Source organism: Gigantopelta aegis, chromosome 1 (assembly GCF_016097555.1).
Source record: "Gigantopelta aegis isolate Gae_Host chromosome 1, Gae_host_genome, whole genome shotgun sequence".
Classification (NCBI taxonomy): Eukaryota; Metazoa; Mollusca; class Gastropoda; order Neomphalida; family Peltospiridae; genus Gigantopelta; species Gigantopelta aegis.
The window spans coordinates 44,661,396-44,688,230 of record NC_054699.1 but is presented as its reverse complement, the minus strand read 5'-3'; the positions used below and the strand labels follow the sequence as shown (position 1 = coordinate 44,688,230).

The 26,835-nt window shown below is 35.9% G+C and overlaps 1 protein-coding gene across 6 annotated transcripts; it reads left to right on the top strand.

The window, feature by feature from the left end:
- Positions 1–1,189: 1,189 nt before the first annotated feature.
- Positions 1,190–25,187, top strand: LOC121375664. Of its 6 annotated transcripts, none has more exons than XR_005958340.1 (6): positions 1,190–1,503; positions 19,829–20,009; positions 20,660–20,779; positions 21,490–21,686; positions 22,305–22,446; positions 24,425–25,187. XR_005958340.1 is itself a non-coding variant. In XM_041503242.1 (4 exons), exons 2-4 carry the CDS (start codon positions 19,900–19,902, stop codon positions 24,462–24,464), a joined length of 270 nt encoding a protein of 89 aa, XP_041359176.1. In that variant the 5' UTR covers positions 1,190–1,503; positions 19,829–19,899; the 3' UTR covers positions 24,465–25,187. The 6 variants fall into 6 exon arrangements, 2 of the variants coding, with proteins under 2 accessions (XP_041359176.1, XP_041359167.1); XR_005958338.1 differs by adding an exon at positions 4,965–5,006 and having other exon boundaries at positions 21,490–22,446; XR_005958341.1 differs by lacking the exon at positions 1,190–1,503 and adding an exon at positions 10,406–10,812 and having other exon boundaries at positions 21,490–22,446.
- The last annotated feature ends 1,648 nt before the right edge of the window (positions 25,188–26,835 follow it).

Genomic DNA, 26,835 nt, shown 5'->3' with positions numbered 1-26,835 from the left:
AATACACATACTACAGAAAGAAACCCGACAGCACCCACATTCAGCTACGCTTCGTGACACTCCGTTGCAACAATTACAAAGCTCGGCGATCTATTTCGAGACTGGGCGATTCCGCCTTGTGCAGCAGTTACAGGGGTCGTCTCATAAGAGGAGGCAGTACGTAGCACATACTTTTGCCGTATCCTGTCGATAACACCCCAAATGTATCCTTCAAATTCAAAATGGAATCAATAATGTGTAATTGTTTTGGTTTAATGACGTAATGAAATCCAAATTCATCCAAAACGGCATTAGCCAACTCTTCCATGTTGTAACTTCGCTTGATATGAGACGGCCCCTGTAACTGCTGCACAAGGCGGAATCGCCCAGTGCGCGATCACATGGTCTACGTCTCGAAATAGATCGCCGAGCTTTGCAATTGTTGCGACGGAGTGTCACGAAGCGTAGCTGAATGTGGGTGCTGTCGGGTTTCTTTCTGTAGTATGTGTATTAGTGATTAATATGTGGATTTTTTTGTATCACTTAACTCGAAAATGATTGATGTAAAGGTATTTGACGTCAAACATAGGATTGTTGTGGTATTAGAGCGGGACTCGTTGCCTACCGTTTGGTAGTCAGGAATTGCCAAAAAAAGACATAGGTTGGTCTCTGACTGTAATGAGAGCGTATTTATGTCCAAATGTCTGTCTAGCTCTCTTACAGTCAGAGTACTCGGGCTATACACTACCAGCCACACTACTATTTGTTTTACACTGTGCTGCTCCCACAGGTATCCCCAAACAATAACGTCAGATATGTTATAGTAACGTTATATAACAGAGTACTCTTTATATATGTAACTATAGTATTTGTATTAGGGGTTTCTGTGTGGGGGTACCTGTGGCCACCTCTGATGTGTGGACAGGTATCCCGATTTTAAGGAGGGGGGGGGGGGGGGGGGTTCTTTTAGGTTTATGGCGAGGCACGAGTTTCTTAGGCGGGTCTGGGGCATATTGAAAAAAAAAGTCACCATCTCCCCCCATTGGCTACGGGCCTGCCAAATAATGTTAGGGGGGTGGGGTGCCTGTGTGTGTGTGTGTGTGTGTGTGTGTGTGTGTGTGTGTGTGTGTGATCACCACTACAATATATTCATAAACGTGTGTGTATAAAATGTTTAATGTGTTAAATGTAATATACCTTTCAGATCCAAACTTTTTCCCGGGCAGATCCAATTTGGGCAGCTTCTCACATGTACATGGGGGTGGTGGGCTTCCAGCTTGGCTTATGCCCCTACTAGTCCGGGGCATGGGAGTCCGAGGACCTGGCAGCATGGGATTCCGAGGACCTGGCGGCATGGGATTCCGAGGACCTGGCGGCATGAGAGGTCGAGAACCTGGCGGCATGGGAGACAAAGGACCTGGCGGCATGAGAGTCCGAGCCCTGGTGGCATGGGAGGTCGAGGACCTGGCGGCATGGGAGACCGAGGACCTGGCGGAAAGATACGGGGTAGACTGCCCACTTTAGGTAAGTCAAGATTGTCAGACCACATGCCTTTCTCTCTTGCATGTCGACTCGATGTCTTCTTAGATTTCGGCATTTTATTTCTATAAAATATTTTCAAATTATTGCTATAACTGTAAGTGATTTACGTCATATGTAACGTATATATGGGGTTTTTAATATATGGTTCATACGGAGAAAGAAAAAAACCCTACTGCCACCACATACTCTCGAGTGCCAAATAAACGTACACCTACATTTATTAAATTTGTGAAAAAAAATTGGTGTCTGCCCTTATTCAGCACCCTACGGTTAATTACATCTAAAAAAAATGTAACCCCCTACGCTAATTCGGCACCCAACGCTTACTACAATTCTTAATTTATCAAATACTTACATATAGCCTCTATTAGGGGTACCGATTTTCCGCGATCACAGAATCGCGGACGGAATTGCAAATCTTAAACGGAATTTACAATTTTCCGAGTTGTCAAATAAAATGCCAACTTTTGTGGTCAGATAATACATTTATTTATTTATTAATATACATACATTGTTTTTCTGCTTAATTGATCATTTGAACCATTAAGGCACAACAAAGTATGTTACTCTACGACAAAATGTAAACGCACGTTTCCGAACATTGTTGGCCGCCATTTTGTTTTTATCGCTCGGCTCGGTTCGGTTTTATTCGGTTGGGTAAATTCCTAGGATGCGTTCGATTGACTGCTTGCCTGTAAATCAATGCAACAGTTCATGCAAGCACTTTATATAAATTAATCAATTACACTTCAACACTTCATCTTTTCACCAAACAATGAAGACGGGGGTACCGATTTCTTAAAGGTAAATATGACTTTTTGTTAAGCTATGTATACTAGAGTAGATAAAGTACAGTTCCTTTAGGATAAGGGGAACTGGCCCAAACTTTATCTACATTCTTTCCTCTTTTTATATACATTTATTTACATTACAAATTCCACTAATTTTAATTACAAATTCCACTCAACCTTTTTATTTTCACTTGCAAATAGAGTTTATTAAAAATTAGCGAATTGTACCCAATTCCACTAGCTGGCATGGCCAATGACCACAGTTGTTTGTGAATCTTCAGCTGAGATTTATGCATGCCAGCCTGTGGCATCATAAGTGTCCCCACCTATGTTTTAAAAATAAAGAATGATACAGGTAAATATTAAGTTGATGAAATTACGTTTTGTTATAATTGACCATGTGTTAAATATAGGAGATGAATTTAGCAAGCTGTCATCCACCCTGATTGATTTCGTTTTCTTGCATGGAACTTTTGGATTTTTTTTCAAAGCTGCAATCTCGCCTCACATTAATTATCATAATTTCATTTAAATATACAAACACACTTACAGTTTTAATTAATTGTGTGTGACAGTGACACAGTTGTAACAGTTAGATAATAGAAACATATGTTTATAGTGAACACATTTTTTCATACTATGGAATTTATTACAAGTTATTTATTTCTGAGCCGCTTGTTTTCTAAATTACATGTACAGATGTACACACAACAATAGTATATTTTTGTTATTTCCAAAACATTTATTTTTATTTTTACGTCAAACCAAATTGTTTTCATTACTAGTAAATTTTTTCAGTTTAGCTAAATTTCCAGACCCTATGCTAATTCCGCACTTTACTCTTATTGGGTTTTTTTTTTTAATTTCCACACCCTATGCTAATTCCGCACCCTACTTTTAATTGATTTTAGAAAATTTTACAGACCCTATGCTTATTCAGCCCCTATGTTTATTAGGCACTCGAGAGTAGGTTACTCCTCAATATAAAGCAGAATTTCATGTTCATTTTTGGAACCAATAATATTTATAAGCACTATTGTATACAGATTCAGGAAAAAATATGGTTTCATTTTTTCTGATGAATATCAAGGTAATTTTGAGGTCATCAAAGGTCACCACTAAAAAATCTGTTCAAGGTGCCAAGTGAAATAAGGTGTCACCGTATACTACCTGTAAAATATTGACATGTAGCTTGTTAAAAGAAAGAAAACCATGTAAACTAAACTAAAACATGAATAAATATTTGTTTTGTTGTTGTTTAGGGCAGATATAGAAAATTGAAAGGGGGTGAAATATAACTACTAGATGATATGTCATATTTGGTCAAATGTTCAGTGTAACTCAAAAGTAGGGGGGGGGGGGGCAGACACACCTTCCTGCTAGTATGTACAATGTGGACATTGACTAAAACGCAAGTAAGTTTGCTGAGAGATGTGCACCATTTTGTCACTGTAACATAGGTAGTAGGTCTTTCAGACTACTAAGTGGAGACCATCAATAATGTATTTATTTTTCAAAATCAAGAATTGTTTTATTACTCCTCCCCCATGTGTATTTTTGTACAAGCTCAGGTGTACATTGCTGTTCCACCATGAAAAGTACATCCGATATAATTAGGAGCATAAATTGCATCCATCACCCAGGGCCGTAGCTAGGATTTTTTGTTTGGGGGGGGGGGGGTGGCAACTGAGAAGTTAATATAGTCTAAAACTCCTTAAACAGTTAAGAAAATAATGTTCTTTAAGTTTCTATAATGCTTTCCAGATTTTTTTCTGGGGGGGGGGGGCAACTGCTCCCCTTGCCCCCCCCCATACTAGCTACGGCCCTGTTACCACTATAAAAAAAAAGTTGGTGTATGTACCTCCTCTCCTTGTCATGCCCGACCACTCCCCCAACAGCCTGTTACAATACAGCAAATACTAATGTCATAAAAAGGGTATCACCCCTTGTATCCCCAGGATCTAATTCATACATAATATTGACTTATCTGTACAATACTCACCACAAGCTATCCATTGATATACCACATGTCCATGTTCTAAAGAAAAAACACCTCTCACATTGATGCTATGTCTATTTTGGGTACTGACCTTGAATAACGTCAAAAATGACCTTGACCTTCATTAGAAAAAATCGAACCATATTTTTTTTTGTAGGAAAGGACGATTAAAATGCGAGGAAACGCAATGTTCCATGAGAGGAAAAATAGAACATTATTTTTTTTTGTAATCTACAATTCAGGGGTGGGAATTGGTAAACTGTAAAAAAAAAAGAGGAAATCTAGAGGGGTCCCGGAAATTCTTGAAGTCCTTGGTTAATATCTGTGGGAGGGAGGTGTGTGTATAAAATGTTTAATGTGTTAAATATACAGCTCCAAACGTTTTTCTGGGGAGGTCCAATTTCGGCAACTTCTCACTTGTACGTGTCTTGGGGGCAGTGGGCTGCAAGCTTGGCTTATGCCCCTGTTGGTCCGGGGAGCTGACAGCTTCCCAGATAACAAGCGACAGCGGGCCACCAGTGGCACGGGCGCAAGTGGCTTGCCACTGGTGGGCCGTTAGTGGGTTGAAGTCGGCAACGGTGGCTACTGACCAGTCTATATTTTTTGGAAAATCGATCGATGTGCCACCTACCGAGTATATCCTTCATATTTAGGTCACCTAGTTTGACGAGCACGAAACTTTGAAGATTAAGCACGTGAGTATATAGATCTATAGAACATATAATTGGCATGCATAATCAGAGATAAGTTATAAAAACTTTATGGGTCGAATTTACGAAGCTTGTTTTTTTTAAACGCGGGAAGTGGGATATTGTGCCCAACGTCATGAAAGCTGGCAGAGTATCCGGCGCTAGCAGACGACTATTGTCCGAACCAAATTGTTAACAACTACGAAAAATTACTCTCCTACCTTTAATTGCCGTTAAATTTCCTCCAAAGTTTGTCCAGACACAAATCTTGAAAAAACCATTACAATGACACAGATTCCACATACCAGATGATAATCATGTCACCTATATCGACTTCGCTGAGAGTGCATAGGGAAAAAAGCATGTAATTTTGTATCAGCTGCCATTTTGACTTTTTATGGAATATTCTTCAAGAGGGGTGAAAGGATAGGACTTAATCTAACAACGTCATAACATGTTATGATATAAAAGCAAACGTGATGACGTCATATTATTATTATTTTTATTATTATTACTATTATTATTATTTTAATGATACCACTAGAGATCATCGATTTCATAGTAATTGTGTCACATACTTTGGAGGCTTTCACCCCTCTTGAAGAGTATTCCATAAACAAGCAACATGGCAGACGGCAGAAAACTGCATGTATTTTTCCCTATGCAATCTCAGCAAAGACAATATCGGCGACATCGTTGCAGTCTCGTGTGTGGAATCTGTATATTTGTAGTGGTTGTTTTGCGATTTGTGTCTGGACAAAATTTGGAGGAAATCTAACGGCAATTAAAGGTAGGAGAGCAATATTTTGTAGTTGTTAACAATTTGGTTCGGACAATAGGCCAATAGTGCAGCGCATTCACTTGTAGATATTCCCCGCCATTATTGCACATAAAACTAATAGAAAATAACAATACAACAGAAAGAATACTATGTCGGCTTTACTTTTGTGTCACGGGGATTCTATAATTCCCGTAACCGAATAAAACACGATTATCAAAATGTCTCTCCTACTTGTATATCTATTAGATCTCTCTGTAACAGGCTGTTAACCCTAGTATGGCTCGTCTCTAGGTATGATCAGAGATACGATCTATATAAAGTATATATTATTATAGCACGTTAGTTCTCTAGAAAACACAACACAAACACAATACACTTTGGAATCTGTATTAATCTACGCTGACAAATGTACAGCCGTAGTAGTAAATTAATAACAGCAATAATAACAACCCAGAACTGATCACTTAATTAGTTAATCTCTAGGTGTCTAGTTACACAATATGCGAATCACTTCACCGTTACACCACACCCACACGTGTGATAATTGAGAAACGCTTACAGGAGACGTTAATTAATAAAGGAATTACAACACCATTCCTAACTGGTTAATTTTTAATTAACCCTTACTACTCGTTCAGTAACGTGTGATAATTTAGAACGCTTCTTGGGGAACTTAATTAATAAAGGAATTACAGCTCTATTCCTAACGGGTTAATTTTTAATTAACCCTAACTACTCATTCAGTAACCTTGTGACACAGAATTAATACTTATCACAATAAAGACAATAACCTACAGTTTACCCAGGTCGTCTAGGATGACTGGCTAAGCTTTATATTACCAAATACTCATATAATGTTAGAACAATAAGTCTACGATTTACTTCGTCAGATGACCGAAGACACTGTCTAAAGAATATTGGTATAATACAGTATTAAAATATTTAAGTCACATCAATCACATCAAGGTTATACACAGAGCAGAAATGATATTTACCAAGTCCTAACGGACTACGTTCGTGATCCCCTCGAGCCGTCCTAATTCGTTCTCCTCGATATCTCTAAAACACTAGCTATTTATTCCAAAATCAGAATTGGCCTGGGGGAACAAGGCGGTACCTCACGTATCATCTCATAGTCTGACTCTACTAGAGTCAATATTATTTCTCTCTGATCGTCAGACTTACTGACGCCATCGTCGCCAAATCACGGTTGTAAAACCGCACTCGCAGAGGTATTACGTAACTACTCGCCACATGGCCTCCACAGCGGGACTAAGTGCATATTGGAATGTCCGATCGTGCGAAGTATTACGTAACAAGTTGCCTGGGCTACGGGCAATAAACTGCACACGGCCCTCTAACACAATTAAAATCGCCACAGGCGAAACAAATTTAAGAGCATGTTCCGTGACATTTTGTGTTTTTAAATAAAAAATACCTGGAAATTTTTAGTTGAAAACGTGGTTTTCGAGTGTTTTCTGTCGAAAACAATACTACTACTGTCCGAACCAAATGTTAACAACTACAAAACATTACTCTCCTACCTTTAATTACCGTTACATTTCCCCAAAATTTTGTCCACACACAAGTTGTGAAAAAACCATTACAGTGACATGGATTCCACATATGAGACTGTAACGATGTCGCCAGTATCGACTGAGATAGCATAGGGCAAAATACATGCAGTTTTCTGCCGTCTGCCATTTTGCTTTTTTATGGAATATTCTTCAAGAGGGGTGAAAACCTCTAAAGTATGTGACATAATTAATATAAAATCAATGATCTTTAGTGGTATATTTAAACAAACAAAAAATAAATATGACGTCATCATGTTTGCTTTTATATCATAACATGTTATGACGTTGCTAGATTAAGTCATATCCTTTCACCCCTCTTGGAGAATATTCCATAAAAATTCAAAATGGCAGCTAGCACAAAATTACATGCTTTTTGCCCGATGCGATCTCAGCGAAGTCGATACTGGTGACATGGTTATCATCTAGTATGTGGAAACTGTGTCATTGCAATGGTTTTACCTAGATTTCTGTCTGAACAAAATGTGAGTAAAACCTAACGAAAAAATAAAGGTAGGAGAGCAATTTTTCATAGTTGTTACATAGGTACTTCATGACAGGATAATAAACTAGTTCCCAATGACACTACTACATGATACGGTGGTTACTGCATTGATTTAGTCACTGTGATTGAAAGCCCAATGTCCCATAAACATTCAGTACTATTTGTCTTTTGTTTTATTTTGTTTTAACAGCACCCTATTCTAAGCATTCTGATTCGCGTTTTATTCCCGGCCAGGACAAAGTGAGGATTTTACCCCGCCCATAATTCAAATTTTGAAACACGAAAATACATGACAGAAATGTAAAAATAAGTAAAAAAAATACTTTTGCAGCTTAATGTGTATGATATGCTTCTTGAAAAATACCGTATGACGTTGATATAATCAGGTATTAAAAACACGTCATCAGAACCATAAAAAGAAGTCTATTATTATATATTCGACTGAAAATGTAAGTTCTTTAATTACTTTGTATAATATCTACATTTGACATTTTATTGCAACTTCATAAAACAGGTCAGAGATTTAAAATGTTTAATTAATTAAACATAAATTATTTCAAGTCAGTTTTCAAATTTATATTTTTGCGTTCAGTGTAGGAAAAACGCTTGTTAAGCCTTGTAACAATATAGGCTACGTGTTAGTGCAAAATTTTCAGGGGTTTGTATGTAGGCTAGTGCGTGCTAAGAGGGTTTTTTGAGGGGTATATTGTGGTATATTGACAATATTTACATTATCCTGTCATCAAGTGCCTATGAGTTGTTAACATTTTGGTTCGGAAAGCCTACCGCGAAAAGCCGTCTGTGAGTAGTGGGTTTTTTTTCTTGATTATTTTAGTTTGGATCGACGCTTGCAAAAAAGGAAAACAGTTTTGGAAATAAAAAAACGAACTAGACCTATGTTGTCTGTGAATTTAAATAGAATTATTTTTAAAAATAAATAAAAATAAGAGCGAAAAAATTATTTTTGGCATTGAGTCTATTTTGATTACCTGCCATAGCAACATAAATTGTGATAAATAAAACAAAACAAAAATATATATATATACAACAAAGTATACTTACATACTACAAAAAATAAAATGATAAAACAATATGGTCAACGACAGACACTATTCGAACCCTTGTTTTGGCTTCGTACACAATAAATAAAACATATCCAACGGTAATTTTTTGATATGATATATTTGACAAGGTACTTTTATTGCTTTTGGGTTTTCACTTGCGCCGTTTTAATTGATCACCAACATATAAATACAATATTAAAATGTCTGGTGTATTAAAGCATTTCATCTTTTAAAACTTAAAATTAATATTTTGTCCCAAGGCTCGAAATTCATTTTGTTGATTGGGAAGCAATCTTTGGTTCTCAAATTTTAATTGGAAGGCCAATGTTTGAAATTAAGAAGTAGTTCTAGAGCACAGGTATTGCTATCCTTTTACTTATTTTTCGTGACACTCGGAACTTCTCAGCCGATTCCATTGATAAATAGGGGCCGTTCAGATATTACATAATGCTATTTTTGTCAAAATTAGACACCCACCCACCCCCTTGTAACGCCCCATAACGCTAGAGAAAACAAAATTGTGTTATGTAGCACTGTTCAATACACCCCCACCCCTTGTAACGCCACATAACGCTTGGACTTACATACCCCACCCACCTAAGCGTTACGTAATATTTGAATGCTAGACTAGTTTTTACGCTACATGTTAAAACCAAATGACCACTCCGAGAACCAGTCTAAATAGTTTGAATGAGTTTCGCCAATATTGTTGGTAGATAATTCTTCCATTATTGGTGTGCACAGTGACGCCAATGTTAAATGGCCGCGTCCACGATGTCTGTACAAATGTAGTAATGTTTTAAAATATTTTAAGCGGAAAACGCGTAACAAACTCGAATCAAGAATTCTGGGACATATTGGAAACAATTTTTAGAAATAAGATGGAAAGCAAAAGCTGCTTGTGTAACGGATTATTGGAAATCGTTTTTGAGCAGCAAATGCCACCTGCCAAATTCGAGCCTTGTGTCCAGAATTATGAGAAAAAAATAATAATAATACCAACCTGTAAACAGCATTGTCTGCTTGTTATAGAAATTTGACAGGGGTCACGGTTAAGGCCCAAAAAAATAAAATCGTTTGTTTCCGGTCACCCGACCGACCCTAAATTTTGCCACCGACCCTGAACTTTTTTTTTTCTGCTGGGGTGGAGTGGGGTGGGGGGAAGCGCACAGAGAAGTTGTGGTCGCGGATCGACAAAGCAGACGACATAAGTACTCAAGTAGGATAACTCTTACACGTCAGTGTGTGTGTTAAATGGAGGTTGAGGGGTGTGTGTGCGTGGGGGGGGGGGGGGGGGCAGCAGCGATGGTTTTTATACACACACACACCCCCACACACACACACACACACACTTTTTGGCACCTTCTTACGCCGTGCCCTGGACCCAATCACTGGCGTTGTTAGAGACTGGACCCAGACTAGACATGCCTGGATGTTGAATGGATATGAGCATAACTAATTTGTTTGAAATTGGAATCATTAACTTCAGTGTTCTACGTTGCGACCAAAATGGTCGCCAATGCGACCAAAATGTTGGCGTGGCGACTGATTGAATTTATTATCGTCATCTGGCAACTGACTCCAAAAACGTCTAAGTATTAAATTATTTGCCATGTGCGTCCTAGCAGCGAAAACAAATGAAATTTGTTGACATCATTGTGCAGTCGGAACATTTCACTATTTATGAAGTTGTCCGATTAATCACTGTGAATTCCGTATTAATTGTCGGTACAATTCGGAACTCATCGTTGATTTTAGTAATTTGGCGAAAACAATCCAGATACTTACAACACATTCATAAATGATACAAAATGAGTAGTGTCACACTGTGGCAAGTAACATTTTAAGCTTGGCTAGTACATTTTGTTTGTCCACTAGCCAAAGAAGAGTAAGTTATAAAACCGAGTGTAGAACACTGTTAATAACACATGCTCTTATTAGGTACCACGGTAATTGGTGACACACGAGATCGCATGACAGTACGGTAACGTGTGTGGCGATTAAACGGCTTTTATTACAAACTGCTAAATACTGTAGGCCTATAGAGGAAAATATATTGTATTATAGTAACTCCAGTCATCTCATACATTGTAGGTTTATTTTCCAAAAACAACAACGTGCGATCTCAACAAAACAATCAAGGATTTCTCGATACCACATGCACAGACTACAAGTGATCGCGTTTTTTTCCGCATGCAAAAGCAGTGTTCGAGATTCACGGTATCCCGATATCCCGGGGATACCAGAATTTAATTTTGGATACCAGACTTCAAGAACCCAGTATCCCACCGGGATGCCATATAATACTAAATTCTCAGGTGGGATACCAGATTTTTTAATGTTAGTATCCAACTGGGATACTGGCCAAAATTTTAAATCTCGAATACTGAAAAGTGAAGGTCATTTGAAGAAGATGTGGTACAATTTTCGCTGTTGGCTACTGCTTAGGCCTAGTACCCAGAATTTCTTAATATACACGGGTGTAGCCTGTAGGAAGATACAAAAAAGTGGGGTGGGTGGGTACACACCCATATAAAATTAATATATAAACCATCGATGCTGCTACAAAGTACCCGCTTCCTACGCCAGTGATGTAGATAGGCCTGTCAACTGCTGAGCATGGGTAATAATTAAATAAACGGAATATTCAAGAATAACCACAAACATTAAATAGTTCACATTTATTTCAGTGTTTCAGTTAATTGGGAATAAATTAATTTGGGTGATTTTAGCATGGGTCCGTTCAATAGGCTAATAAACATTAAAACTATAAGTCTGTCCCACAGGGAACGTCTTAGCCCGAGTACTCTGACTGTAAGAGAGCTAGACGGACATTTGAACATAAACACGCTCTCATTATTTATGTCCAAATGTCCGTCTAGCTCTCTTACAGTCACAGTACTCGGGCTAGGAACGCCTTTTTTATTACTATGAAATTTACTACAAGTTATTCATTTCTAAGCCGATTGATTTGTAAATTGCACACAAAATTAGTATTGTTTTGTTATTTCCAATACAAGTTGGACAAATCTGTGAACTTTTTGTGCAGTCATCTACTGACTGGATAAATCTGTGAACTTTTTGTGCAAACATCTATTGACCAACTTGGACAAATTTGTGCAGTCATCCTCTGACAAAACTGGACAAAGCTGTGAAGTTTCTGTGCAGTCATATACTGACTTTTATTGGTGAAAGGAATAGTTTGAACTTTTTTGGTTTTCCTGTCTTTTGAAAATGGCATGTGAAACTTAAAACTGACATTGACAGTGAGATTGTTTTTATTTCTCTCTGGCTGCAAAGAGTAAACTAAGATTTTTCAGACAGCTTGCCTTCATGTCTTTCATCTTGAGACTGAGTTTTCTCTGGCAAACACATTTAAGGTAGGGTAACCTTTCTTTGAACTAAAAAAAAAAAAGAAAAAGGAAAACAAAAGAAGAAATCCTATCTACCTACCCTACTTTTTTTGGCCATGTTACCTGAAACAAACTTTTTTTGTTTTTTGGCCTAATAGACCAGTTTTTATTTTAATGTAGCGAAGCATAATGTAATAATATAACTAATTTTGAGTTGAATGACGTTAGTATTCCAATGATGTCACTTTGCATCAAAAGGTACGAAATATGGATTTCACAGGAAATTATGGTGAGATATGCTATATTTGTGTATGAAGACAAAACAAGAGTACGAAAAGTGACTGTTGTCAACCAGGATGTAAGTAAGCTTATTTAATTTTTATGGAGTAATTTTAATTTAAGTATAAAACTGCTTAAAAATTGTTGAAAATTAGGGGTTTTTTGCTCCTATTTAATTTTTGAAATAATTTTTTTTAAATTCACAGAAAAAAAAGTTCTTTTTTAGTTTCCAAAAATTGTTTCCTTATTCACCCACGTTGATCCAAAGTAAAATAATCAAGAAAAGCATGACTCGCAGACAGCTGTTTGCAGTAAAGCTAATTTGATGATAAATTTGACCGTTTTACCAACAACAAAAATCATGATGTAGTCTATAGCAGGGGTGGGGGGAAATAAAATTGTCAATCGGTCCTACTATATGTCATCACTACCGTGGGGGGGGGGGGGGGGGGGGGGGGGGGGGGGGGGGGGGGGGGGGGGGGGAGAGAGAGAGAGGGTGGGGGAATAATAAAAAAGAACATTTAAAAGACAATATTTGCCAAATAGGTTTTTTTAAAATCATAGTGACGTTTTTATAGTTTTATCTTGAAACGTGAACGCGAAACGATAAAGTTATATGATAAACATGAAAACATGAAACAATTTTTTCTTTATCACATCAGTGAAAAAACCCCCAACAAATTGTACATATTTTACATAATAACATTTAATCTTTCTATTAAATGAAGTTATCAAAGTAACAACATATAATTATTTGCCAATTAAATTGTTTTATTGACTCTTAGTTATTGTAATAAATGCACATTCAGAGGCTTAAAATAACAAATTATTGAGGTTTGTGTGCTGTCAATTGTGATGTTACATCACATTGTTATAAGTGACGTCATATTGAGGTATGAAGTAAGTTATTTGTTTAAAGTTTTAAACGTAAAACATTTCAAGTGTTGGGCTGAGTATTTAGGTCTCACTACACAGATGTCATCTGCCATTGTAACCCATGTTAAACTGCCCAACTTCAAGTGAAGATTGCCCATAGAACGGGTTCTCGTTGGCACCAACAACATACACCATTGCGAACATACATTATATAAGCATTTATTTTCACTGCAAAATTGAGAACATTTCCGTCTCAGTTTTTTGCTATATGACCGCATCTGGCTGTAGTACCGGTCCGAACAGGTGGTTCATTAATCGATTCACTCCGGCTGTCACGTGCGCTATATACCCATGTCCCAAAAGGTCGATGCACAATATTACAAAATAACATGGGCAAAATACAGCCAGAAGGCTTACCATTAAACATACATATTGTTTTAATTCTTCACCATTTCCTAGAAGTGAATATGTGAACCATAACATGTGTCACAATTAGGAACTATAGTGGACCGTGATCAATCAACTCTCACCCGGAAGTGATCTGTGTAGTGAGACCTTATGGTCTCACTACACAGATGTCATCTGCCATTGTAACCCATGTTAAACTGCCCAACTTCAAGTGAAGATTGCCCATAGAACGGGTTCTCGTTGGCACCAACAACATACACCATTGCGAACATACATTATATAAGCATTTATTTTCACTGCAAAATTGAGAACATTTCCGTCTCAGTTTTTTGCTATATGACCGCATCTGGCTGTAGTACCGGTCCGAACAGGTGGTTCATTAATCGATTCACTCCGGCTGTCACGTGCGCTATATACCCATGTCCCAAAAGGTCGATGCACAATATTACAAAATAACATGGGCAAAATACAGCCAGAAGGCTTACCATTAAACATACATATTGTTTTAATTCTTCACCATTTCCTAGAAGTGAATATGTGAACCATAACATGTGTCACAATTAGGAACTATAGTGGACCGTGATGAATGAACTCTCACCCGGAAGTGATCTGTGTAGTGAGACCTTAAAGTCTAGTGACCAATTTTGTCAAACTTGGTTTGAAGTCAGTTTGATAATTTGGGTCATTTACACCATGAAAGCTATACTAGAGCCGTGTAACTTATGAACTCTAACCAATACACCAAAAGATAGATGTACCATACCATCCAAAAAACTTCATATCACATTGTTACTCCTTGGTCATCCACACAATAGATGGCCATCAAACAAGCAGCCACTATATGGTAATGTATGACCTTGTTGGTAGTTCTGATATGGGGAACATACAATGAAGATAATTATCTAGTTAGTTCATTAAAAATATTAGTTTCCATCAATTGTTGCTATGGGCAACAATTGTTTCATAATGAAGTGTTGAAATCCTGGGTTTTTCTGTATATTTCAGCATGAAGATCCACATATTGTTAATGGCAGACACAAATTCTACTTTCATAGTAGAAAACTATGTTATATATTCACAATACCATCAAAACTGTTTGTCATTATGACTGTACATTTGAAAAAAATCATTATGCACAAAATCACAGAAATTAGGGTGAATTTGGATATTGACCTTGTGACCTTGAATTTTGACCTTTTACAATGAGAAACTCAGTGTTAGACACTCAGATTAATTTATTTATTACATGTAAGAACACTAGAATATACATTTTGACAAACACACCCCTAAAAAATAAAAATAAAATAAAAATAAAATAAAAATAAAAATAATAAAAATAAATTAAATTGACATGTTTGCAATATTTACCCAAACAGGGCCCCCATACACTTGGCTGAAATCAACATCGATGTAATTACCTTTTATAAGGATGCTACACTTGTACATTTTCATTTTGGCTTGCTAAAGTTATATATTTTGGGATAAAAACAGTAATTTCATGTTTACATTATGGTCTCACTACACAGATGTCATCTGCCATTGTAACCATGTTAAACTGCCCAACTTCAAGTGAAGATTGCCCATAGAACGGGTTCTCGTTGGCACCAACAACATACACCATTGCGAACATACATTATATAAGCATTTATTTTCACTGCAAAATTGAGAACATTTCCGTCTCAGTTTTTTGCTATATGACCGCATCTGGCTGTAGTACCGGTCCGAACAGGTGGTTCATTAATCGATTCACTCCGGCTGTCACGTGCGCTATATACCCATGTCCCAAAAGGTCGATGCACAATATTACAAAATAACATGGGCAAAATACAGCCAGAAGGCTTACCATTAAACATACATATTGTTTTAATTCTTCACCATTTCCTAGAAGTGAATATGTGAACCATAACATGTGTCACAATTAGGAACTATAGTGGACCGTGATCAATCAACTCTCACCCGGAAGTGATCTGTGTAGTGAGACCTTAAAGTCTAGTGACCAATTTTGTCAAACTTGGTTTGAAGTCAGTTTGATAATTTGGGTCATTTACACCATGAAAAGCTATACTAGAGCCGTGTAACTTATGAACTCTAACCAATACACCAAAAGATAGATGTACCATACCATCCAATAAAACTTCATATCACATTGTTACTCCTTGGTCATCCACACAATAGATGGCCATCAAACAAGCAGCCACTATATGGTAATGTATGACCTTGTTGGTAGTTCTGATATGGGGAACATACAATGAGATAATTATCTAGTTAGTTCATTAAAATATTAGTTTCCATCAATTGTTGCTATGGGCAACAATTGTTTCATAATGAAGTGTTGAAATCCTGGGGGTTTTCTGTATATTTCAGCATGAAGATCCACATATTGTTAATGGCAGACACAAATTCTACTTTCATAGTAGAAAACTATGTTATATATTCACATACCATCAAAACTGTTTGTCATTATGACTGTACATTTGAAAAAAATCATTATGCACAAAATCACAGAAATTAGGGTGAATTTGGATATTGACCTTGTGACCTTGAATTTTGACCTTTTACAATGAGAAACTCAGTGTTAGACACTCAGATTAATTTATTTATTACATGTAAGAACACTAGAATATACATTTTGACAAACACACCCCTAAAAAATAAAAATAAAATAAAAATAAAAATAATAAAAATAAATTAAATTGACATGTTTGCAATATTTACCCAAACAGGGCCCCCATACACTTGGCTGAAATCAACATCGATGTAATTACCTTTTATAAGGATGCTACACTTGTACATTTTCATTTTGGCTTGCTAAAGTTATATATTTTGGGATAAACAGTAATTTCATGTTTTACATTATGGTCTCACTACACAGATGTCATCTGCCATTGTAACCCATGTTAAACTGCCCAACTTCAAGTGAAGATTGCCCATAGAACGGGTTCTCGTTGGCACCAACAACATACACCATTGCGAACATACATTATAATAAGCATTTATTTTCACTGCAAAATTGAGAACATTTCCGTCTCAGTTTTTTGCTATATGACCGCATCTGGCTGTAGTACCGGTCCGAACAGGTGGTTCATTAATCGATTCACTCCGGCTGTCACGTGCGCTATATACCCATGTCCCAAAAGGTCGATGCACAATATTACAAAATAACATGGGCAAAATACAGCCAGAAGGCTTACCATTAAACATACATATTGTTTTAATTCTTCACCATTTCCTAGAAGTGAATATGTGAACCATAACATGTGTCACAATTAGGAACTATAGTGGACCGTGATCAATCAACTCTCACCCGGAAGTGATCTGTGTAGTGAGACCTTACAAACAAATGAAACCCTCCCACCCTATAACCCTCTACGTTTAAATTGTTTCCTGTTTTTCTGCTGGTGTGTTATTTTATAATTTCAGATTGGATATTCTAGTGTACTGTATGAAGACTGTTCAAATCGAAATCGTCACGGCTAAATGTGTGATCCCTCGCATGATTAAATCTAGACAATACTGAATATTGCGCACAAAAGATAATTTTTAATAATGACATTTTCCTGCGGTACACAGTAAATCAGGAAAATATGTTTGCTAGGTTCGTACTCGAATAAGAGTGGACATGAATATTTATGAGCAAAATGAGGCTGCACGTGCGACATTAGTCTGTAAGGAGAAGCACGTGTGTGCATAGTTCATTCTAGCTTGCGTCTGAACCAGTAACAGCCAGATATTCATGATTTAATTATTTACATAAATATATATTTTCCAAAGGTTTTCCAGAGTCTTTTTCTCAACGAGTTTTTTCTCTGGTTTTTTAACCTGGAATTAAACTTGTTATATGAAAATAGATTGCGTTTGTTAGGAGTGGAATGCTTATGGAATTTATGAAGATTTGTTTATTTATGATGTACAAAAAAAAAAGAAGAAGAAAAAAAAAAGAAGCCAGTTCCATGTAGTTTCTCGGTAGGGCCTACAAGGCATTTTGGAGTGTTGTTTTATATTAAGAGGATGAGAGTTTTTAATGATATTTACTATACCACGAACCGGCAGTTTCTCGCTCAACAACAGTACCGTTTATTTATTTATGTATTTATTTATTTGGATTTTATTTGACTTGGCTTTTGCTATATTTTCATTGATGATTTATTTGCATATTTTCGACATGTGTATATCTGGTTCCAGTGTACACTGTTGCTCAATGTATCTGTTTATCTATTTGTGTCCATTTATTTATATTTGGGTTGCCCAAATGCCCTATTTTCGGGTGGTAACCTTAAATTAAGCCGTGGCCAATTCTGCCAATAAACAAATAAACACAATATTTTGAATTGTTATCTTTGATAATGGAATAAATAATATATAAAAGTTATGAATTTTAATTCCCATACATGTATAAAAAGTACGAGTATTCAGTACTGTGTCCTGAAAATTAATAAAAGATGGCACCATTGAAGCGTTTGACAGCCTGAGCTAGCATGTGTTTAGACAAAGAGCTTAATAACGTCATCACTGATTGGATGAAATTTGACCTCTACTGGCTCTTGAGATAACCAGGACGTGGAGCTATTCTGCTCACTCCCACTTCTTAACAAAAAAAGTGGAAACCTTTTGTTAATTTTAAAATCCTTTATAATTATTGGATACACTACATTGAACAGTCAACAATAAATACATTTATAGATATTTCAGTATATTTTATGTTATTTCAAGCAGTTTGTATTGCAAAAAAAAACCCTGTTGCTCCGGACTAGGACACTCGACCCGACAGAGCTCCGTACACAGGTGTTGACAGGTGTTGATTGTAACCAGTTGCAAACTCTGGGTCCTTTGTTTTAATTGGAGTGTCACACAATTCATATCACTATAGACTCTATAGTGATATGAATTGTGTAGTTGTGGTCAGCAACACACTTGTTTTTAAATCCACGATAATAATGATTACGAAAATGGTTTTGTCATTTGGTTTAATAGCAAAAGGCATGTGATTTACCAAACCTATTCCCTTGCTACTAAGTGTCATATTGACCTAATTATTTTCTGGTGGAAAGCCTGTAATCATGTGTTATGGATAGCATAAACAAACATACATATGGTTCATGCAAAAGCACACTGATCGTAACCTATTCAAAATAATGCCGATGACAGACTATCGCATAAGCGGTACATGCCAACAATGTGGCAGTGCAAAGTTTGGCTATAAAATATGCTGATCAAAAGAAAATATTGCATATTTGAATGCAAACATATTAAATAGATGCAATAACCCTGAGTGAGTGCTCCGCAAGGCTCAATGGGTAGGTGTAAACCACTTGCACCGACCAGTGATCCATAACTGGTTCAACAAAGGCCATGGTTTGTGCTATCCTGCCTGTGGGAAGCGCAAATAAACTATACCTTGCTGCTAATCGGAAAGAGTAGCCCATGTAGTGGCGACAGTGGGTTTCCTCTCAAAATCTGTGTGGTCCTTAACCATATGTCTGACGCCATATAACCGTAAATAAAATGTGTTGAGTGCTTCGTTAAATAAAACATTTCTTTCTTTTCTTTAAATTTATGGTTTTATTTATTTTAAATAAGGATTGTCTGTTATTTCTTTTACATTCATCGGGTATGAAAAAAATAAATACGCAAACTGTGTGAATCAGGGAACAGACAATACTTATAACTAAATTAGAATCATACTTGCTAAAAATAACAGTAAAAGTTCATACTTTATTTTGAATTATTTTTGGTCCATAAACAATAACGCTCAATAAGACAACTTGCCCATATAAAATGACATCATCAGATATGACGTTCCCTGATAACATAATTTTTACGTTCATTGATAATTAAATAAACTCCCGTTGCTACATCTGGACCAATTGGATGACGTTATATTGTAATGAATGTAACGGAAATTTAATTATTTAGTTTTTAACTTAATTCTTGGTCTTAGTCTAGCGCATAGAAATTATCAAATTCATAAAGTGCTCTCATTTCTTGCAGCCCATGTCCTAAGCGGTTTCAGTTTACAGATTCGGATGAATGTCCAAATGATGATGGAGAAGACATAATTAATGTCACTTTACCAACCACCTGTTAAACCCAAAGCTAGCACGAACATCAAGAAACCAAAACTGCCAGCACTACCAGCTCTGCCAGAGTTTATCAAGTCACCTTGTTACAAGTAAAAACAATTACAGTCGTTGATAAAATCATAATATGTCTGTATATGACAGTATCTAACTTTACCATATTAGTTTACTATCAACATTGATTCACCTGCTACACCTGTAAATAACACTGATGTTCATTGGAGAATTATTTCAACTCACACCTTAAAGTATGTTTTGAATAGTTATTGGTATTATTGTAGTTAAACATGAACTACATTCTTTATAGCCAGACCGGTGAAAGTTCAAGGGCGGAAACCACAGAAGTTAAGGAGTCTTAATGCATCACCTAGGAGCAGTCAGTCGTACATCTTGAAATTGTTAACACAAGTACATGTGTTAACAACCATGAGTAACCAAAAATAATACATAGTGTTCTTACCAACGGGTGTGTAAAAACAATGTATATTTACATTATTTAGTTTTGGAATCATTCATGAGTTTTCCAAATCAAATAAAAGCTCATTTTAAATGCTAGTGTTTGTGTACTGAGCAAGTTATTATTTAACAAAACCCACATGACAATTTGCCTTTAACAGAATTACATTTAATGGCCATTTAAACAAATTTAAATAATAATTTTCCACCAGATTGGATAACACACGTTATTGAATCAATTTCGCCCCAGTGAACACAAATATATTTAAATTGTTTATATTTCCAGGGAACAACAAATACATGAAGATTCCAATGACACTGGAATTGAAAGTATTTTTAATTCTAGGGAGCCACAAGTATCCTCTCTAAAGAGGCTACATAAAGGGGATCACACTTCACAGCCACTGTAAGAGATCACCTAGTGTTGTTTGTAAGGGGTTCACATTTTGAAAACTTGATAATTTATTAACCAGAATAATTGTAATTGTCATTTTTATAAAATCCACTAGCCATGGGATCAGTGATTTTAAAAATGTACAGCCACAATTAAAAATTCACTAGCCCTACTTTATGTTAAGTTAATACAATTTTACTAAATAATAGTAATAATCAGATTTGTCGCCTAAAGAGGGAGATAGAGCTTAAAGACACTCACATTGAGGGCTTGGGGTGGGGGCAGGGTATTCATATTTACAAAATAGACAACTGCACCATTTGACAAAAAACAAAATTCACTAGCCGTTGGGCATGGCAATAGTAGTTATTTACTAGCCCAACATTGAATATCACTAACCATGGGAGTAGAGCTAACATAATCTAGGAACCATGTAGTTGATGTATATTTTTGACAGCTTGCTTATTGTACTAGATTTAATTAGGAGTTAAACATACTTTAATTTCATTTTTGAGGTAGGTTATCATGGATTTAACACCTCTAAATATCATTTATAAGTGAATGCATTAACGTGGGATTTTAAATGTAACATTTAGAGATGTTAAATCCATAATAACCTACTTCAAAAATGGAATCAGAATATGTTTTACTTTATCTCAATTGTGGTCAAAATTGGAAGTATTTAACATTACCTTGACAAATCTGTTCATTATTTTATTTAGTCTGCAAGAGAAAACCCTCTTGCAGGCCTTGGAAGAAATCAAAGACACCCTGAAACAACATACTCTAATGTTGCAGTCACTGCTTCATAGTGGAGCTGCAGAAGTAGAATATGTTGATAATGTGTTCAACTTGCCGTTAACAACAGAGCAGGATGTTGAAGAATGGATGAAATATTAAAAAATAAACTGAAACGGAAGTAATTTATAAGTTTTTACAGGTTTTGTGAATGAAAATATACAAATCAATATGTGTTATTGTTTTCTTAAAAATTAAAATATTTTTTATTAATATATTTGCTAATATTCACTGTCTAGAACTTCAGATATTTAGCTTTGAGATTTTCAAGTTATTATGTAAATTAAACAAATAAATGGTTTGGGAAATCCAGGTTGAAATCATGTGCATTTATTTACAGGTACTGATTGATTGATTGTGTGCTGATAGTTTCAACAGGCTAATTTAAGCTTTTGTTGAAGTAACGACTTCTTCTCCTTGTAGAAATTCTTTCATCATCCATTTCATAATGTCTAATGACATTTTTTGTTCATCTTTAGAAAGTGTACTCTCCATGTAAAATGAATGTATTGAAATGTGAATGGTGACAATTACAAGCCTATATTTTGATGGAACTGTCATGGAATTCAGATTTGTTTTCATATTTCATCTTTTTAACGTAGAATGTACGGTAATTTTTCACTGTTTAGCATAAGTTAATTAGGAACCATTAAAAGGAGTAAGCCCTAATTTGTCATACACAAGACTGATGGTGTGCACATCTATATTCTTATAATTTAAAATGTTTTTAAAAATATAGAGCCGTTATCTTGCGAGTTTGGCAGGATACGGGGTCAAGAACATGGTGGACAGGACCATGTCGGCCATCTTCACCAACCACCAGATTAAACTGGTCAGGGAAAGCAGGGAAGTTGTCTTTCTCAAACCTGCTATTGCCAAAGGTCCTCGAAAGTAAATAACATTTCTCCACATACAAATATTTAAGTACAGTAATTATTGGGATGTGTGCCTCTTACCTCTGTTAAAATTAGTAACTCAGTCTTGGAATAGACAACCATATAATTATATAAGTAGTGGCAAATGTAGTGAATTATTTTTAAGGAATCCACACTTCAGGCATCGAAATAAGCATGGTGTCTGGTAACCCATTTACAGGTTACCACAAAATATAGCCTGGTAACCTATAGGTTACCACAACTATCTGAAAGTTAGAATTGAATTCCTGTTACTACTACTTTTAATGCCAGATGATTATTGTAGTATACATGTATTTATGAACATTCTGAAATTGTATTGGTGCACGGTATGAGAAACGAAATCCGGAAGTAAATTTATCTAGTGGGCACTGCTTAAATGCGGATTGCCGAAATTGCTTACAATTGCACAAGTGCGCACAAACATTGGTGCAATTTCATATGAGAAAACAAAATGTGGATGTGGATGTGGAAACTTTTTGTCGTGCCCCTATCCAACTGAGGTTCTGGCACGCCCACCCCGGGTTTGGCCTCTGATGTCACCAGTGAGCAACCCTGGGGCGGGAGGGGGTGGGGTGGGGTCAGTTGATGTTGATGGGAAATTTCTAATTATATATTTATTTAAATATATATAGCACCATTTTATTATATAAAGAAATTTACTTGTGAGTATTGCTTTATTATTACCGGGTACATTTAGTCGGTGCAATTTAATTTTTCAGTCGGGCCGATTCAAAAAATAGAAAATTTAGACTAAAATAATATTCATTACTACTATAAAACTTTTAACCTTTAATTATTATTTAGGCCCTGGAGGACTAAGGTTAGCAAAGGGGGAGGTATCGCACCCAATCTGGTTTACGATCCAACAGGCAGGTAAGCCCAAAGTGGCTGGTCCGGATTTCCGTGGGGCAGGCCCGCCGCTTGGGAGGCCTCCTACCAGGCATGACTACCGGTCTAAACCGCCAATGCCCTAGCGCACCCAAAACTGCACCCTACCACAGCGTCCAAAAAAAGAAGTTCATTTATATAAAATATCAATGGGTAAAATGCTAAGAGGAAGTTAATTAACAATCAATACTTTAATATTATAAAAACATGCAACAACCATACATACTATCAATAAAGTTTTAAAAAGACTGTGTGGGAGCAGTCGCCTATGCGACCGCTACCTTCCTGTCTTCCAATTCGTTCATACAATATAAAAACAACCAAACCATAAATACATTACTAAAAGACCATCACCTGGAACGTCGGGTGGGAGGCGGCAACACTGCCAGGTGTCCCTGGAACCATAACCCGCCGAGCCACAATACAAACACACTCACTCTAACACCTGGCCTTTTTTTCATCATAACAGCTAGACCGTCCGTCAGCGCGCGGACACGCTAGCAGACACTTTCATACACACGCACACACTCTACCACCCGGCTTTTTTCCATCAACTCAAACAGTCAGCCAGCACGCGGATGCGCTAGCGGACACTTTCATACACACTCGCACACTCTTAACACCAACTCGCCAGCAACCAAAATGTGGAAGTAAATTCATCTAGTGGACGCTGCTTATAAAGGTTTGTGTGACATCACGTGTTTGACACGGATGGGAATGCTAAAGTTAATATAATGGCAACTATAAAAATGGTAAAATCAACATTAACATCTGCAAATGGTCAAATACAACATAGCCTAGTTTTGCCCTAAATCTAGTTTTATATGTAAATGTAATCTATGACTGAGAAATGAATGTGTTACATGTAAAGTTGGACATAAATATATGTCTGCCTCCAATCACAATAGGTACACATCCTCATAAATTGTAAACTTATGACAAACGTAGTTACACTTATTTGTATTTGAGCATATGGGTCCTGTACTGAATCAGCATCATAAAATTCATGAATGTGCTCAGTTCAGTAAAATTGTTGTTTAAATTTTATTTGCAGAGTTGGATCTTGCAAAAGAAACGGTTTCATCCTCATCTGAGTCAGACTAGGTTCCAGTGATATTGTCATCCTCATCGTCATCCTCATCTGAATCAGACTAGGTTCCAGTGATATCGTCATCCTCATCTCTTGAATCGGACTAGCTTCCAATAGGATATTCTGGTTGTAGCTTGATACTGCAAAGGGAAAAGTGATGTCGTAATCCTCATGTTATGAATTGGACTTCAATTAGAATATTTTTATATCATTTCTGACAATACAATTAAATTAATTGCACATTACCAAACTAAGACAAGACCGATATAGATATATACAAACAATAACAATAAGAATATTATTACCGGTAAAAAAAAAAAAAAAAAAATATGTTTTGAGTTTTATTGCCCTTTGCAATTTTGTGCATTTGAAATATGACTACATACAGCAACTATAACCTTTTAATCATATTTATTTGTGGTAAAATTCACCTTTTAAAAAATGTACGTAAGCATTTAACTTCAAGCCTGTGGTTAATTTGTGTAGGCTACTGTCTGTAGTTTCTCTTTCAGATAATCTACCTCAGCAGCTAATAATTTACAATTTTTACTTTTATTTATTTATTTATTATTATTTTTTATTATTATTATTATTATTTTTTTTCTCTTTTTTTTTCGAGTACTGCAGGAAAAATATTACGCTATTCATATGTCTATGGAATATGTACACAAAAGGGTCCGCTAGATTCATATACAATCACCCTCCCCTCTCCTGTTCAGACCACCACGCTACGGTATTCCTAATTTCCTTCGTACGGTAATACGGATCAATCAAATACTATATATATATATATATATATATATACCTTACGTATCGCGTATACCGCGAAAATCACTGATATTTTTCCTTCGATTTGTTCCTTATAATATGTAGTCTTATCTCTACATGGGGAGCGCCCATCAGTTCTGTTGTTAAGTAATACAGTTTTGTTTGTTTACTGTAACTGTATGGAAGTTTGTGGGTACCACCAATAATTAAAAGTTATTTCTTGTGATATTTGTGTTTTTCAATTTTCTGTATCGCATGTGCGTGTTCCATCAATAACATGACAATAGTCTTATCAGACATACATACAACATTGATGACAGCATGGTGAACATGTCAAGTGTGTGCATGAAAATTGAAAAGGTTTGGCAAATGAAATATGGGTAATTTTGATTTTATTATATAGTCGCGAAAATAATTCCTTGCGAAAATGTAAAATGAAATATATATTTATATATACGGTATATATATATATATATATATATATATATATTTATCATATAATATCTTACATTTTTAGTGCAATCAATAATTTTCAGATCACATACTTTGAGAATTTGATAACTTTGCAAATTAGATGTAAATTAGTCGAGGTCTCGGCACTAGGTTTATTGACATTTAAGCAAACGTACTTGGTGACACACTCCATGATTGACGTATGCATTCATAGTCATCAAATAAAAACATTTCATTGGCAATTTGACACTGAAAGTTGTCCAGCGTTCAGAAAACAAAAAAACCTTAGCCATAACTTTATTTTGATGTAAGGACATCCAAAATGACGTCATTCGAGTTTGACGTCATTTCCATTAAAAAATACACTGCGCCACATATTCTTACGTCATTTGAATATCTAGTAATGGCGGACTGGAATTAAAGTTGCGTGTACAAAAACATGTTGTATTAAGCTTGAGCTTATATGATAAAGAGATTATTACCCTCGTGTATTTCAGTATCGTCAATATATATTAGGAATAAAAATAATGTATTATGCTCGCCAGAGGCTCGCATAATACAATTTTTATTCCGAATATATGATATTGATGATACTGAAAAGCACTCTGGTAATAACCTCTATATATTAGTATATATTAGTGTGTGTGTGTATATATATATATACATATACATACATACATATCCTTCTTTGCTGTGTATATAGCCAGCCCTCGTTAGCGAAGGCTATATACACAGCCATCGTATATATAACCACATCGTATATATAACCACATAGTATATTAAAAATACCATTTAGTTCACAGTATTCTTTAAAAATGTAACAATTTCTATCCTAAGCCAGCTGTAATTACACACAGGTTTATGACATATTTTGCATAATAATGAATTTGACAAGGTGGAAAATGAAGGAGTTTGTGATCCAGATGTTTAGATTTTTTCGCGTATGACTAACAATAAATTTACCTACAGATGTAAAGGCCTAACTAAAGTAGTGTCGAAAATAGAATAAAAATGATTTTCGTCAATTATGTCTTTCATATTAAACTGACACGTAAATATTTTGTAAATACCTATTTAATGACACTCTACCTAATTTAGCATTTACTTGTTTGGACCGTCCACATAATTCAATTATTTTTTTACAAAATATCAAT